Below are 13,351 nucleotides of genomic sequence, written 5' to 3'. Positions count from 1 at the left end.
AACAAAATGACTGCGAGCATACAACAACAAAAATATGTATGAAGATTTCCATGATTAAATGCACGCTTACACGTGCCTATATTTCCTGTTCTCGTCCAGTGTTGGTTATTAATTGTAGTTTTGTGTGGGGGTTTTTTTGTTCTTCCTGGACATATTCAAACCACATGAAGCCCAAGGCAAGAGCTGCATCTCTTTTGCCATTCTAAGTGAACTAAGTTGGAGGGCGCTCACAAAGCAAAAAGGCAAGCGCATCAAAGGCAAACACGAGCTGGCACACATCTGGAAGTCAAATCCCTCGCATGTGCCATCTATCCTGCAGCAACTGTGTGTCTGCTTCATATTAGCATGCAACCTTTATGCAAGTGCGCCAAGAGTTAGCCCGCCGTGTCAAGGAGGGCATGATGGGAAGCCGTCAAAGCATTGGCTGCTCTGTTCAAGATTTACAACAAATGTGCTGTTTGTGACTTGATGTTTTAACAACACACAATTTGTGGATGGCGTGGGATCACGTGTTTTGCTCTGAGCTAATCTTTCGACACATGGGTTTTGTTTGTATCCTCGCTGGTATGTTTTACACTTATTGTGTCATACTGTACAACATGAAAGACACACGGGAGACTCGCCTGAAGGGGATCTGTGGCATACAACCGCAGTTGCTGCTTGTAGGTGATCATTTCCCTTAATACGTCAGGCTTAGTTTCTGGGAGATGATTTTTTTTTCTATAGAGACATCTTGTGGCCATTTGAAAACTTGCATGTTCATTTATCTATGAGTATATAGTGTTTGGAAAATGAAGCTTCGAATTTGATTCATGAACCAGTTGTTGTATTTTTCAACTCTAGATGATACTGTTGGTTTAAGTAAAGGTGTTTAATGATGATGTCATGTCAGTTTATTTTCTTATTTACCTACTCATAACAATTTACCAAAAGCTACATTGAATTAAGAAAGAATTTATTTGCAATTTTTTGTTGGCATTATTCCTACTCTTGTTTTTATTATTATTTATTTTTTACTCTGGTTTACGATGCTGAGATCATGAGCCTTTAGTGCCACCGAAAAAAAGAGGGCGTTGGTGGAGGGGCCTTTTTACAGCTGGTGTTCCTGCACTGATGCCATGGTGACTCATGTGTTTTGGCCTTTGTGTATAGGGTGACTAAACATGCTTAGTTTTAAAGCATGCAAACAGCAACCTTTACTAGATAAATATCACTGGAAAGAGCACATGTAAACAAAGTGTTACGATTTGTGACCTTTACTGTGACCTTTCAGACAGCACTGAGTCCTATTGGAGACACCGGCTAACAGTCATGTGAGTCATGGAAAATGATCACAAACATTAAGTACACTTGCACATTATGAGAGTCAGTACAGAAAAATACCTGAATGTCCAAGTTTGCCTTTACAAAATATTAATAACGCTGATGAAGAGCCGATTGTGGTTTTGACCTAGCTTTAAAGTGTACCGTGTAGAGCTTCCAGCTTTCTTGATGGGTAAAGGAAGCAAGATTGTAATGTTTGATATACTACATCTGGTGTTCCCATTTTGAAGTCCAAGTCTTGTATTTGCCCAAATAATTCCTCTGGTTACCATGTTGGCTGTGATCACTCCCGCAGCAACTCAGGCCTCCCTCTCGCAGATCCTGTGAGGGATTCAGAAGTACAGAAGTGAGCCCCTATACTTTTTTTGTGCTCTGCCCCAAGTTATGCCTCATTCAGAAATATTGCTTTGGCGCTATCTGGTGGCATTTTGTTGCCAAAGAAAGAGTTGAATAATATTTTATCATTTTTGTTCAAATAATGTGCATTTTACAAAATTAAGGTGTATTTGTTTTTATGCTTATTTATTTTCCCATGATTTATTTTTTACCGCTGCTCTGGTCTGATGTCTTACTCGAAACCTACAAATCTTCATATACACAGTCGTGGCCCTTAACTGCTGTATTTTAACAGGAAATGTAATTGGGTGTATTTCCATCCGCTTCCTGTCGCGCTTTCCGTTCCACGTGTAGTTTATCAAACTCTTACATGTTTGTCAGCCTTGTGAGGGTCGTACTGCCAAAATCTGTTGCAGGCCTCAAAGTGATGAAACGATGTGCACTGAACTGTGACGGCAAGCCGCACTTGGAGAAACACTCAAGTTTCATTGTCAGCATCCAAAGTCAATCGTCTGCTTGGCCTGCAAGTGGAAAACACGCTTGAGTGGTTCAATAACAAATGTAAGTGGGTGCAACACAGCTGCGAGTGGAAATAATGACTGGTTTACTTGTTCAAATCAATTCTTTGCACAAGGTTACAAAGTTTTTTTTAGCTAAATGGTTCCCCCTACAGCCAATGAGTTGTAAAGCACTGTGTTGTATTTCCAGTTCTGAAGAGATGACAAGAGATATATATTATGTTATATTCTAATTATGGATCATATATCCCTCACACCACCTCACAAAATGGCAGTTAGCTATCATGCCATCGAGCAATGGAATAGTTGACCTTCCACATAAACAATTTTCCAGTCTGACAAGTACCGTCATTTCTAGACTATAAGCCTCACCTGATTATACATCGCACAAGCAAAAATGAGTAATAATCCAGTATATTTCAATGAAAGTAATTCAATAAAAAAATTAAAGTCCGCTATAGGCATGTTAGCTATCCACTTCCCCTATTCCTCTCACCCAGACGAGAGTACTGTGACGCTTTTGGTTGTCCTATCTGTTCCTTCACACCTGATCTTTGTTTTCTTTCAAGAGAGGTAGATTTACAGATGTTAGACACCTGTAAACCTAGGAGAACATCTGAGAACAAACGTAACAAATTTCTCTCACCTTCGCAATGGTAATGTTGTACAGCAGGGAGATGATTCCGAACAGAATGAGAATGCTGAGTAAATTTTTCAAAACATTTAGGGACATGATTTGGATTGTGTTGATCTCCTGCTGTCGCTGCACTGATGAACAACAACTATGAACTAACCTGACAAGCAGGTCAATCTTGTAGTTAATTGCTCATCTCTATAGGACAATGTTCATTTGCGTATGTGTGAATGTGCTTAAATGCGTGTAAATATGTGCTCCTGTGTGCGTGTGTGTTTATACCTTGCCATTTGTTCTTTGAGTTGTTTGCGGCCACAGTAAATAAACCATTGGAAACAGAGTAACACCTGGAAACACCATATTTCCTTAACAATGTGTTTTGACAAAGGTCTGCGTTGTTTTCTTTTTCTGCAGTTCTACCACTCTCTAGTGGCAAGTTTGTGAATGCACCGTACAGCAGCCAAATCTTGTCATTCCGAGACTGCCCACATTCGAAGCAATTGACGATTGTTCATATGACACTCAAAATGATGCAGTGGAAACTGCATTTAATTATTCTATACTCATTTTACAGTACAAATTATGTATGTCATTTCTTGGAAATTAAAAAATCTCAATGAACTAATACTTAATACTCCTTCAGTTACAACTTCATATCTTTTTTTCCCCCCAAGTATTTTTTGTTCTTCCTTTCTTAAGTCCTGACATTGTTGCTGGACCGATGAGGGCAAATGTAGGACAACATCATGTCTACCATGGTTTTGACAATGGGCCTGACAGGATGCAGATTATGAGGTTCATGGTGCGCCACGACCATCTGCCAAGCGTCCACAAGCCAAACGTTGAGACCCTTGAACATGGCGCGCAGCACCGTGTCCTGCTGCAGCGAAAACCAGTCGCTGTTGTACAGGCTGACGTCTTGCTCCAGAGACTGAGGGTTGGCTGTGCGGATCACCACCAGCGTCTCCGGCGCCCGGTTCAGGAGTCGCACCACCGCCTTGCGAATATGCCAGAGGCGGTTTATGTACACCTCCACGGGGAAAGTAGTGAAGTGAGCCCAGATGCTGAGTGCCACCACTGTGTTGCGACCGCCGGTCAGGTCGTCCAGTTCGTTAGCGATGTAGCGCAAGTCGTTGCTCGTGACCCACTGAGTGCGCATAGGGGGGCCATGGATGCGGTACCATAGAAGTATGTTGTGCTTGGTGTCCACCGATACAAAGGGCCCCAACTTTATAGGTTTCCCCAGGTGGAACTTTTTCAAGCCTGCAGGTGAGAATACAATAAATCCCCAGGTTACAGAATCGTCTGTATGTGCTTTAAACCTTAAAAGAGTTGAAAGACTTTATCGGTCTATTTTCATACTGAAGGTCAATTCCGATATTGCGACTGTGAGAAGCGCTTACCTGGAAGCACACTGCCAAAATACTCAAACCACTGACGCATAGTGGAGTCGCCATACAAGTAGACTGACTTGTTCGTAAAACACTGAGTGATGGCAGATGCGTCGTTGAACTGGCCCATGGGGACGCCGTGCAATGGCCTCCACGAGCCCTGGTAGTAGTACCCAGAAGTCGCTAGCTTCACCGGATCCGGTTTGTGAATGCCTTGGTCTACATTGACGACCAACACAATGATGTGAATTAAAAAATAAAAGGCAGAGGTATCAGTTGGAAGGTTCGCAGTACCTTTCCTGGAAGGCAGCACGTTGATGGTATCTGTTGTGGAAGCATGGATGGGAACTTTGACATTCTTGCCACTGATGTCAATTAAAAAGGTTGTGAGTGAGAAAAACAACAAAAAGACACCATGGTCAATGCATCAGGTATGCATGCAAGGCAGGTTATGACTTTCTGGAACTGGTTTTCCCACTTTGTCTTTATCCGAATAACTTTAGAACAAAAGCTTGCACTGGGATGGAAGCAAGTTCTAATAGGAATACCCAAATGTCATTCAGTAGCTTGTTCTGTTTTAAACACCTTCGGAATAGCTTGTGTCACTCAATAATACAAACCTTTGAAAGAGCAAAGCTTCCTCATCGGTGAGGAGGTCTCTGGCGTATCCTCCCATGGCATGGTTGTATCTGGTGTCACAGCTGAGCATTTTGGGCTTGTAGCAATACCACGGCTCGCCAGTGCGAAGGTCTGTAAAGTTGCACAGTGGCCCCGGCTCTGGCGGCAGACACATGTGGCACATCATCTTCTCAGAACGATCACCTTGGCGAAAGGTGCTGGTGAAGCGCACTCGATCGAGCCGGTGATCCCTCAGCCGCCGCAACACGGCGATGGCTTCGCTCGAGTGGACCATCATGACGTCGACCTGAGCCGAGCCCTCCCACAGCAGCGGGAATCGAGCGGTATACAGTCCATTCTCATGGTCCAGGACCTGCCCGGCCACACCTGCCTCGTATTTTGGGGAATGCAACCGGGCCAACAGCAAATCGCCGCCGTAGCGCTTGGGTCGGCCCTTGAAGTCCCGCAGTTGGATTTGCACTTCCAGCTCGTCTCCCACATACCAATTGGGCTTGATTTTGGAGGTTACGATTGTAAACAGGCTGTGGGCCGGGTCACTCGTCTGGGACAAGCTGGGTGGTGCGGAACCAGAAGGCAGCTGGGGCCAGATGATGGAGTTTAACAGTTTGCGTTCCTCCACCTCATCCTCAGGTGACAATGGCTTTGCCAGATCGGGACAGTAGATGTGATAGTGGTGAAATGTCAGGAGCCTTTCAGACAGACTTGATGACCGATTCCAGGTCTGGACCTCGTGCAGTACTGACACGGTGTTGTAGTTCCAGTTCTGAAGAGATGACAAGAGATACATACTATGTTATATTCTAATTATCACACCACCTCACAAATGTTTATTATTCTTAAAAACGGCCATTAGCTATCATGCCATCAAGCAATGGAATAGGTGACCTTCCACATACACAATTTTCCAGTCTGACAAGCATGTTATCGCTGTTTGGTATCGTTCTGCTCTGTCTAGTTGAATGAATGATAACTATGTGGTCGAATAATTTACAAACGCAGATTATTGTAAGGCATATATGTAAGGTTACACAGTGCAAGTGCTAGTAGTACAGTAAATACAAATAAATAATATATAAGATGTGATGCTGATAAACATCTTGTGATGTTGGCAATCATCTTTAAGAGGAAATTATTACTGAAAATATAATTGATTCAATAGGTTCTTTGGAGTCATTATTAAATGTGCAATGCAATATTATTGTTTCATTCTCACTTACCTGAATTCTAATAATTCCTTGTTGTTGCTGTGTTCTAATTAGTCAATAATCCACTATATTTAATTGAAAGCAATTCAATAAAAAAATTAAGGTCCGCCATGTGCATGTTAGCTATCCACTTCTCCAATCCCTCTCACCCAATAAAGACAAGAGTACTGTGACGCGTCATCACATCTCTATTTTCTTTCAAGAGAGGTAGACTTACAGATGTTAGACACCTGTAAACCAAGGAGAACATCTGAGAACAAACCTAACAAACTTCTCTCACCTTCCCAATGGTAATGATGTACAGCAGGAAGATGATTCCGAACAGGATGAGAATGCTGAGTAGATTTTTCAATACATTTAGGGACATTTTGGATCGTGTTGATCTCCTGCAGTCGCTGCATTGATGAACGACAACTATGAGGTAACCTGACAAGCAGGTTGATCTAGTAGTTAATTGCTCATCTCTAAAGGACAGTGTTCATTTTTGTGGGTGTGAATGTGTGTGTGTGTGTGTGTGTGTGTGTGTGTGTGTGTGTGTGTGTGTGTGTGTGTGTGTGTGTGTGTGTGTGTGTGTGTGTGTTTATGCCTTGCCATTTGTTCTTTGAGTTGTTTGGGACCACGGTAAATAAACCATTGGAAACAGTACCAATGTTCTTTAACTTGAGCATCACTGAACTTTGAAACACTTGGAAACGCCATACTTCCTTAACAATGTGTTGGGTTTTTTTTTGTGTGTGCAGTTCTAGCACCCTTTAGCGGCGAGTTTGTGAATGCACCGTACAGCAGCCAAATCCTATCATTCAGAAACTGCCTACATTAGAAGCAATTGAGGATTGTTAATATGATAGGCTTAAAAATTGGACATGGAGCAGAAAGTGGTGGAAATAATTTGTGTTTCTAAAAATGAAATCTTCACTGTAGTGTATGTCTACCTACAGTGAGGAAGTGTCATGTCAAATCCAGAACATCTGGGTTCCTTTTTTTTTTTTTTTTAATGCAGCTTATTAGCGCCCCGTGTGATTTATTGCACTCCATTGAGCGCTTCTGTCAAATAATTCCTCATATTATATGGCGGGGAGGTTCCCTACAGAGGGGTGGCAGGTGTTTCTCCAGATGATCCACCATATCCTTCTATAGCTTCTCTCTGGAGACACTAACACAGATGTACATGCGCTCAAATGAGTCAAAAGGCACAGAAAGCTTGCACAAAAAGACTCACACTAAACTTTATCTGTCATGGTGATGAAATTATATACTTGACAAGGGGAAAGAATCCTTAACTTCCAGTTATGTTTTTAATGTGAGGATCAGGCTGTGGATATGAACTCATTGTTGACCTTCTCCATTAGTCTCGGGCATTATACGGTTTTCCTCATGCGCCTTCATTATGTGCGTCTCTTCTGTGTGATGTGGCCTGGGGGGTGGGGGCATTCTTTATGTTCATAGCAGCAGCTGCAGCAGCAGGAGTAATATGACACACTTTGTCTACACACTGTACCCAAGGTAGGCTGGCCTCAGCATGCTACCACATCAGAGCTGGCCGCTAATGGGACAGAGGAGGTTATGAAGGCCATTCAAGGGGTCATTAAGTTTAACTGTTCCGTCCTGGATGGGGTTAAAATGGTTCAACTAAAAATATCTGAGGTGAAATTGTTGTATTTATGATATATGATCACTTCTTCTAGATCAAAACCCAAGTTGGTTTTACGCAAACCTTCTGAAATGATATTTTAACATTAGCATATATTATTAAAAAGATGTAAAATTGTGTAAACAGTTGCAATTGGTCTCAACCAATTCCATTGAATACAATGGCACTCCAATGGCAGTTTATTTTCTCATATAATTATTTTTCTTTAGTTTTTAATGTGCTTTTTTTTTTGCTATTTGTGAATCTTCTCACTATTGTCCTGAAGGGACATACCGCTTTAAAAGGGCGCCCTCTAGCGGCAGAAAACTATGTCACACTAATTGATTTCAACGCGCGCGTGTGTGCGTGTGTGTGTGTATGAGCGTGTGTGAGAGAATAGCTTCTTCCATGGTGCCTTGCGCTTCTGTCAGCACAATGGCCGGGCTCGAGTGAGGCAAGAGACTTCACCTCTTCGGGGGAAGGAACGATGAGGAGGAAAGGTAAGGGTTTTTTTTCCCCCCCTCATCCCATCAATTAATGATTCACATCATCCGCGCGAAGCGTTCGTGATCCATTCAAGTTGAACGCGGCTACGGTTGGCTTTTTACCTGCGACACGATAACGCGTGTGAAATTTGGACTCCGATCACATGACGCTTTGCAAAAGGCTCTTTTAAATCGACAAAAAAAACTGCATTTTAAGATTACAACTCAGGAGCCGGTGCAGCCCATCACTGGCTAAAAAAAAAAGGGCAGGGTGCCTCCTCCGTCTGCACCGCTGTGCACAGCTGGATGGAGCCTTGCTTTACACGGCCTGTATGTACCACGCATGCATGCCATGCACACATGCTCCACGCGTCAGTTATTGATCAGGGCGGTCAATCGGATCACTGTGATCTGCCCTCTTGACGGGATTTGTATTGTAGGTGTTAATGAAGAGTGGACTATTGTGCGCGCTAGTGTAGTGTAGTGGAGAATAGAACCTCCCCCATGCAATCACCTCTCACTCCCCTCACCCGCCCTATGCAATGTACTGGTATTGAAATTATTTTAAAACACGTCACATCTATGTCTTGATTCCACCGATTCCATTTGACTAAGGTTTTTTACATTAAAGGTTGCCCTACTTAACATTGCATAGCGTTTCTCATAATTGGCATGATACCATCTAACGTGGCCGAAATTCTTTAAATTCCTCAAATGTATTTCTCTTTTCAAAAGGAAAACTAATATTTGGATACAGTGATTTATTTTTAACAAGAACTAGGCTAAAGTATGTAAGTCTGGCTCACTGTTGTAGCCTTCTGACTTTGGTATAGTCAATTCTTACTTAGTGATGGCCATTCTTTTTTCAATAGTAAAATAAGAAATAAATATTCGTTTTTATAAAAGAAGCAATTTTTCTTAGAAAGTCAACAATTTTGTAGTTATTTATAAATAATTAGGTAAAGGATTCAATTAATACCAAATCTCAAACTGTGCATTAATTTTTATTTTAATATGAAAATAAATTTGTTTGATGTAAAAACTAATTTCAGCTTCACTACAGGTAAAGTATAGGGCATGTTATATGTTGAAGATTTCTAACATGTAGTTATAATACAGGAAGGAGGGCAGACGGCTCATAAGTATGACAGCTTAGAAGGGGGGGGGGGGGCTGTACAGGTGCCATGGCAACCAGGCCTCACCATGTGATAAAGTGTGAGGCTGATCCGGGTCATTTAAGGTGCCGGAATTACATTCATGAAATCTCACATTCCAAACCTCACTCTGACTTTTACTTGGTACTGTTGGGAAGCCAAATGTCTTTTGTTTTTTTTCTCTCTGTTATACACACCGCTGTACATTTCATGCTAACATTGGAATGCTTCACACATGCTCATCTGCTAATTGTTAAATACATTTATCGGGAAATTATTGCTGTCCAAATCCAATGTATCCACTAAATGACTGCTTAGAGAAATCTGGACCTTGTTGCACATAATAGTACACAAATAATGTGCATTTTGTCTTTTGATAGGCTGTCTGATGAGTGAATGTGCTCATGTGTGATGACGGTCGCTCCTCAACCGCTAAATAAACGCAATAATGAGTGTTTGTTTTACATTAGTGTCACTTTCTTGCTGCTCACTCTCTTCCCGGCGCACTCGACCGCAAGCATCCGCACTCATGCATCACCGGACAGCATGCTGTGGGGGGGGTTCCAGAGAGATTTGATATTCAGAGACAGGGAAGTGGATCAGGAGTCCCACGTGACACTATTGTAAATATTAATCTGCCAGGTTGTAAGCGATAGTTTTTCTTTCCCTGTGGCGGCCATTTCTTCCGCATGGCCTGGTTCGGCGCCACCTCTTGCCTTGGCCCACATTCCGCTTCCTCTCGCCCAGAGGTCGGCAGCCGGGAGGGGGATTTGACAGATTTTAATCGAATCAACATCTTATTCATCTGAGTGTACGGCTGCCGCGTGTGATGTGAGGCCAATGTACGCACTGACACATTCAACCCCCGCTCGCATGCGTGCAAGCAAGTCGATTTTGCACATCTCTCAGTCTGATTGATTGTTATTGCTTAATTGCGGCCCTCTACCGCCAGCGTTGCCACGGTAACAGTGGACGCTCCAGATGTCAGCCAAGATGAGATGTAGACACTAGATGTAATGATGAAATGGCAAGATTTATGATGCATTTTTATTTAAATTTGTGAAAAATTAATTAAACAGGCAATATCAACCTGTTTTCATCCATCTGAAGGGGCGGCCATTTTGGTATTTGCTGTTGACTTAAAATGACATCACAGTTGCCAAGTATTAGGTCATAACCAAATATGGCTCAGCACATTTCTGAAGATGAGCCAACACTAATGCAACATGATACTGGTTTTATTAGGATGTTGGTTAAAAGATGGATCCCTGAGCCTCTACTGCTGATGAGTCTGCGGTTCCACAATGATTAGTCGAATCAATTTGATTGGAAGCAAAATAAGACAGCCACTTAATGGGGAAGGAACATCTCCAAACTACAATAACATGCACCTTGTAAAAATTTGTATAGAGAATAATCTCCTGCATTCAAGACAGGGCTCGTAATGGTGATAGATGGGCAGTTGCCATGACAACGGCGGAACGACAGCGTAATGAACGGTCGTGGATGGCCGAACAGCGGGATATCAACGTGTACGCAAATGGAAAGGACAGATCATTGGAAATGACTTGTGTGTCCGCATGAGATGAATAAAACATGAGTGTCATTAAATGCACACTTGAACCTCAGTGAAAGGTTGTTGTGCAAATGTATCTTGTTCTTATTGTAACTCGTGTTGATGCTACTGCTGTTGTGTTTGGGTGTGTCTGTGTTTCAGGTCACTGCGGTTGCCAAAGAAGTTGGACAAGATTGTAGTCAGTGGCTGTGGATTCCTGAGGCCTTTTGTAGGCCTGTTTCCATAGCAACCTCCTCGGTCCCCGCAAGGACCACCGCCAACCGCCCCCCCCCCCCCATTTACTCCATAAAGAGACCGTGACCCCGTGAACGCAACAGGAATGGACACAGAGTCGACCCACTCGGGCTACTCCAGCCGCTCGGGGAGGTCAAACCGACACGGGTGAGTTTCCCTGACAGTTCTGGTGTTTATTTGAGCCTACTGGTAACTTTGATGAACTAATCAAGGGCGGGAAGGCGGGTAGACAGGCAGTCATGTGATTTTGGGTCCGGCTGCTCTAATCATCTTTGGTCAGGATTGCAAACGAGAGAACTATTTGAATTGAATCTGTCGTTCACCTTGCAAAATGAAACAAATACATTTACATCATTTACCCCTATTTTTCTTTTTTTTAATGATTTACTGAATCCTGTTTTAGCGCCATACTCTGGATCTCATTTGATCGTGTTCAATGTTCTGACAAGTGAGCACTGTGACGTTCTTTTTACCTCGTGCCATCTTTTCCGTCCCCCGTCCAGCGAGCGAGGCCGCGAGCGTCACAAGGCCTGCGGCAGCAAAGACAGCAGCCGCTCCGAGAGGTCGGTCATCATCAATCCCCCGGAGACGTCCTCCCAGGATTCTCCGGTGCACAACGGCGAGTCGCTGCCGGGAGAGCCCTCGCCGGGGGCAGATCCTGGCGAAGAAGGCCAGGTACGTATCTGACAAAAGTGCATCAACATGTGAGCATCAGCATGTGATTTTTTTTCGCAATACTTAATCCCAGTATAACATATTAAGCAATATATACAATAGTGTCACAGAAGGATTATTGCTCTTGTGCAGCTTGACCTGTATATTAGAAGAATATACAGAGAGGCATTATTGTGCTATCACTGTCTACAAACAAAAACAGAATAGCGCAGGTGTACCAGAGATAATCATTGGAAAAATAAATATCCATCCAGACTTTATGAAGAATTCCCAAACTCGACCTATTTTTTCTTCTCCTGCCTCCTCCAAGACAAAACACACATTCCAGGATGTCATGTGACTCACAGCCGTAGCCAGTTCGTAGCTTCCGTCCTTTGTCTGCATGGTAAGGTAATCTGCGCTCGCAAGGCTTCCATCACCTTCGGCAGGTTGTGGACCCTTTCTTCACATTAGAGTAAGGAGAGGGAATGACACATTCTTATTGCCTTACATCAGTTTTCGGCACTTTGGGGAAAACTGATAGGACTAACCCGCCATGTTCACATGCGTGTCACTGAGTCTCTCGTTGCTTTATGAGCCTTGGATGTTGTGACTTGATGCCAGAGGGCAGCAGATTGGGTTTCCTGGCTCCAACTAAACTGAGACATCTCTTTCTGACCAGGGATTCGGGTGCTTATTTGTATATCTTGTTTAAACTATTAGGATACAGGGCTTGGATAAAACATTGTTTCTTGATGTATTGTCTCCAGGTGGCCAAGGCAGGCCACAAGGAGCAGCACTGTATCTACTGAATTGAAGCCCCAAAATAATGTGTGTTTAATTCTTTATATTTTATTGAATTATGTTGTGACTGTATGGTCTTTATGTTTGCTTTTAGAAAACTTAGTACAATTTTATTTTTATTTTGGAGCTCCTCACGTATTAGCCCGCCATGTCATAACAACAAAGTGTACATCAACCATAGAAGGTCTGTCAGGTGACTGATACCGTGTTAACCTCCAAGGTCACCAGTGAGGCTTATGGTTTGTGTTTGTAAATGTATGCAAGTATTTGACTGGGCCTGACACTGCAGTAATTCCTTCCTAAAGCCTTTCCGTCCACTCTTTGCATTGACCTAGCGATCCGGCGTCCTGATTAGTGCAGTGATAATCTTGAGGATTAGTCCTCGGAGAGTTAATGGCAGAAGCGTATTAGCTCAGAGGGTTATTGTTTAGCAGTTGGTCACATGAACGCTTATTTGCGCAAATATTTTGGTTGAGGAATGCTGCCGCATTAATTGCTCCAGTCGGATATCGCTAAATTTGTGGTATTAATTATAGGATTTGTGATGAGTTATGAATACAGCAAAGACTCGAGTGCAAATATTCACTGTCTGGCCCATTCACCAAATGAAATGAGCATTAAGAGAGACATGCATGCAGTACTCGACCTTCACATTCACGCATGAAATCGCAGTTATTCCCTGCCCCCCCCCCCCCCCCATTTGCTGCACCATAGAGGAATTCATTAAGCAGGGACCTAAATGGTGGGAAGACTTTCATCCAACAATTC

General features: G+C 42.9%; 2 protein-coding genes and 2 long non-coding RNA genes across 4 annotated transcripts in view; 2 read left to right on the top strand and 2 right to left on the bottom strand.

Annotated features, from left to right (window-relative positions):
- Positions 1-1,338: 1,338 nt before the first annotated feature.
- Positions 1,339-2,940, bottom strand: LOC147050943 (uncharacterized). The gene is made up of 3 exons (XR_015067323.1): positions 2,824-2,940; positions 2,030-2,180; positions 1,339-1,644 (listed from the first exon to the last, which is right to left on the bottom strand). It is a non-coding gene; the product is annotated as an uncharacterized LOC147050943 (long non-coding RNA).
- A 398-nt stretch (positions 2,941-3,338) lies between these two features.
- LOC147050942 (NXPE family member 3-like) lies at positions 3,339-6,491 on the bottom strand. Its single transcript, XM_085919776.1, has 5 exons — positions 6,327-6,491; positions 4,823-5,604; positions 4,497-4,567; positions 4,215-4,421; positions 3,339-4,074 (listed from the first exon to the last, which is right to left on the bottom strand). Exons 1-5 carry the CDS (start codon positions 6,411-6,413, stop codon positions 3,506-3,508), a joined length of 1,716 nt encoding a protein of 571 aa, XP_085775902.1. The 5' UTR covers positions 6,414-6,491; the 3' UTR covers positions 3,339-3,505.
- LOC147050941 (uncharacterized) lies at positions 6,259-11,162 on the top strand. Its single transcript, XR_015067230.1, has 3 exons — positions 6,259-6,336; positions 6,408-8,176; positions 11,033-11,162. It is a non-coding gene; the product is annotated as an uncharacterized LOC147050941 (long non-coding RNA).
- Positions 11,157-13,351, top strand: part of LOC147050940 (vang-like protein 1) — an 8,353-nt gene continuing 6,158 nt past the window's right edge. The window contains exons 1-2 of the mRNA XM_085919777.1: positions 11,157-11,272; positions 11,629-11,800. Coding sequence (XP_085775903.1) covers positions 11,211-11,272; positions 11,629-11,800 — 234 coding nt within the window. The 5' untranslated portion in view covers positions 11,157-11,210. The remainder of the gene's footprint in view (positions 11,273-11,628; positions 11,801-13,351) is intronic.

This window comes from Syngnathus leptorhynchus, chromosome 9 (genome assembly GCF_054491065.1).
Source record: "Syngnathus leptorhynchus isolate UIUO chromosome 9, UIUO_Slep, whole genome shotgun sequence".
Classification (NCBI taxonomy): Eukaryota; Metazoa; Chordata; class Actinopteri; order Syngnathiformes; family Syngnathidae; genus Syngnathus; species Syngnathus leptorhynchus.
Note: the sequence above shows the minus strand (reverse complement) of the source record. Positions and strands in the feature narration are given on the sequence as shown.

What these genes read in the sequence shown, in the direction of transcription:
- LOC147050942 (XM_085919776.1), bottom strand. Translation starts at nt 6,413, where the DNA reads ATGTCCCTAAATGTATTGAAAAATCTACTCAGCATTCTCATCCTGTTC. An exon ending in ACATCATTACCATTGGGAAG is followed by an intron (nt 5,605 to 6,326) that starts GTGAGAGAAGTT and finishes TCATCTCTTCAG; the next exon opens with AACTGGAACTACAACACCGT. An exon ending in TTTTGGCAGTGTGCTTCCAG is followed by an intron (nt 4,075 to 4,214) that starts GTAAGCGCTTCT and finishes TCTCACCTGCAG; the next exon opens with GCTTGAAAAAGTTCCACCTG.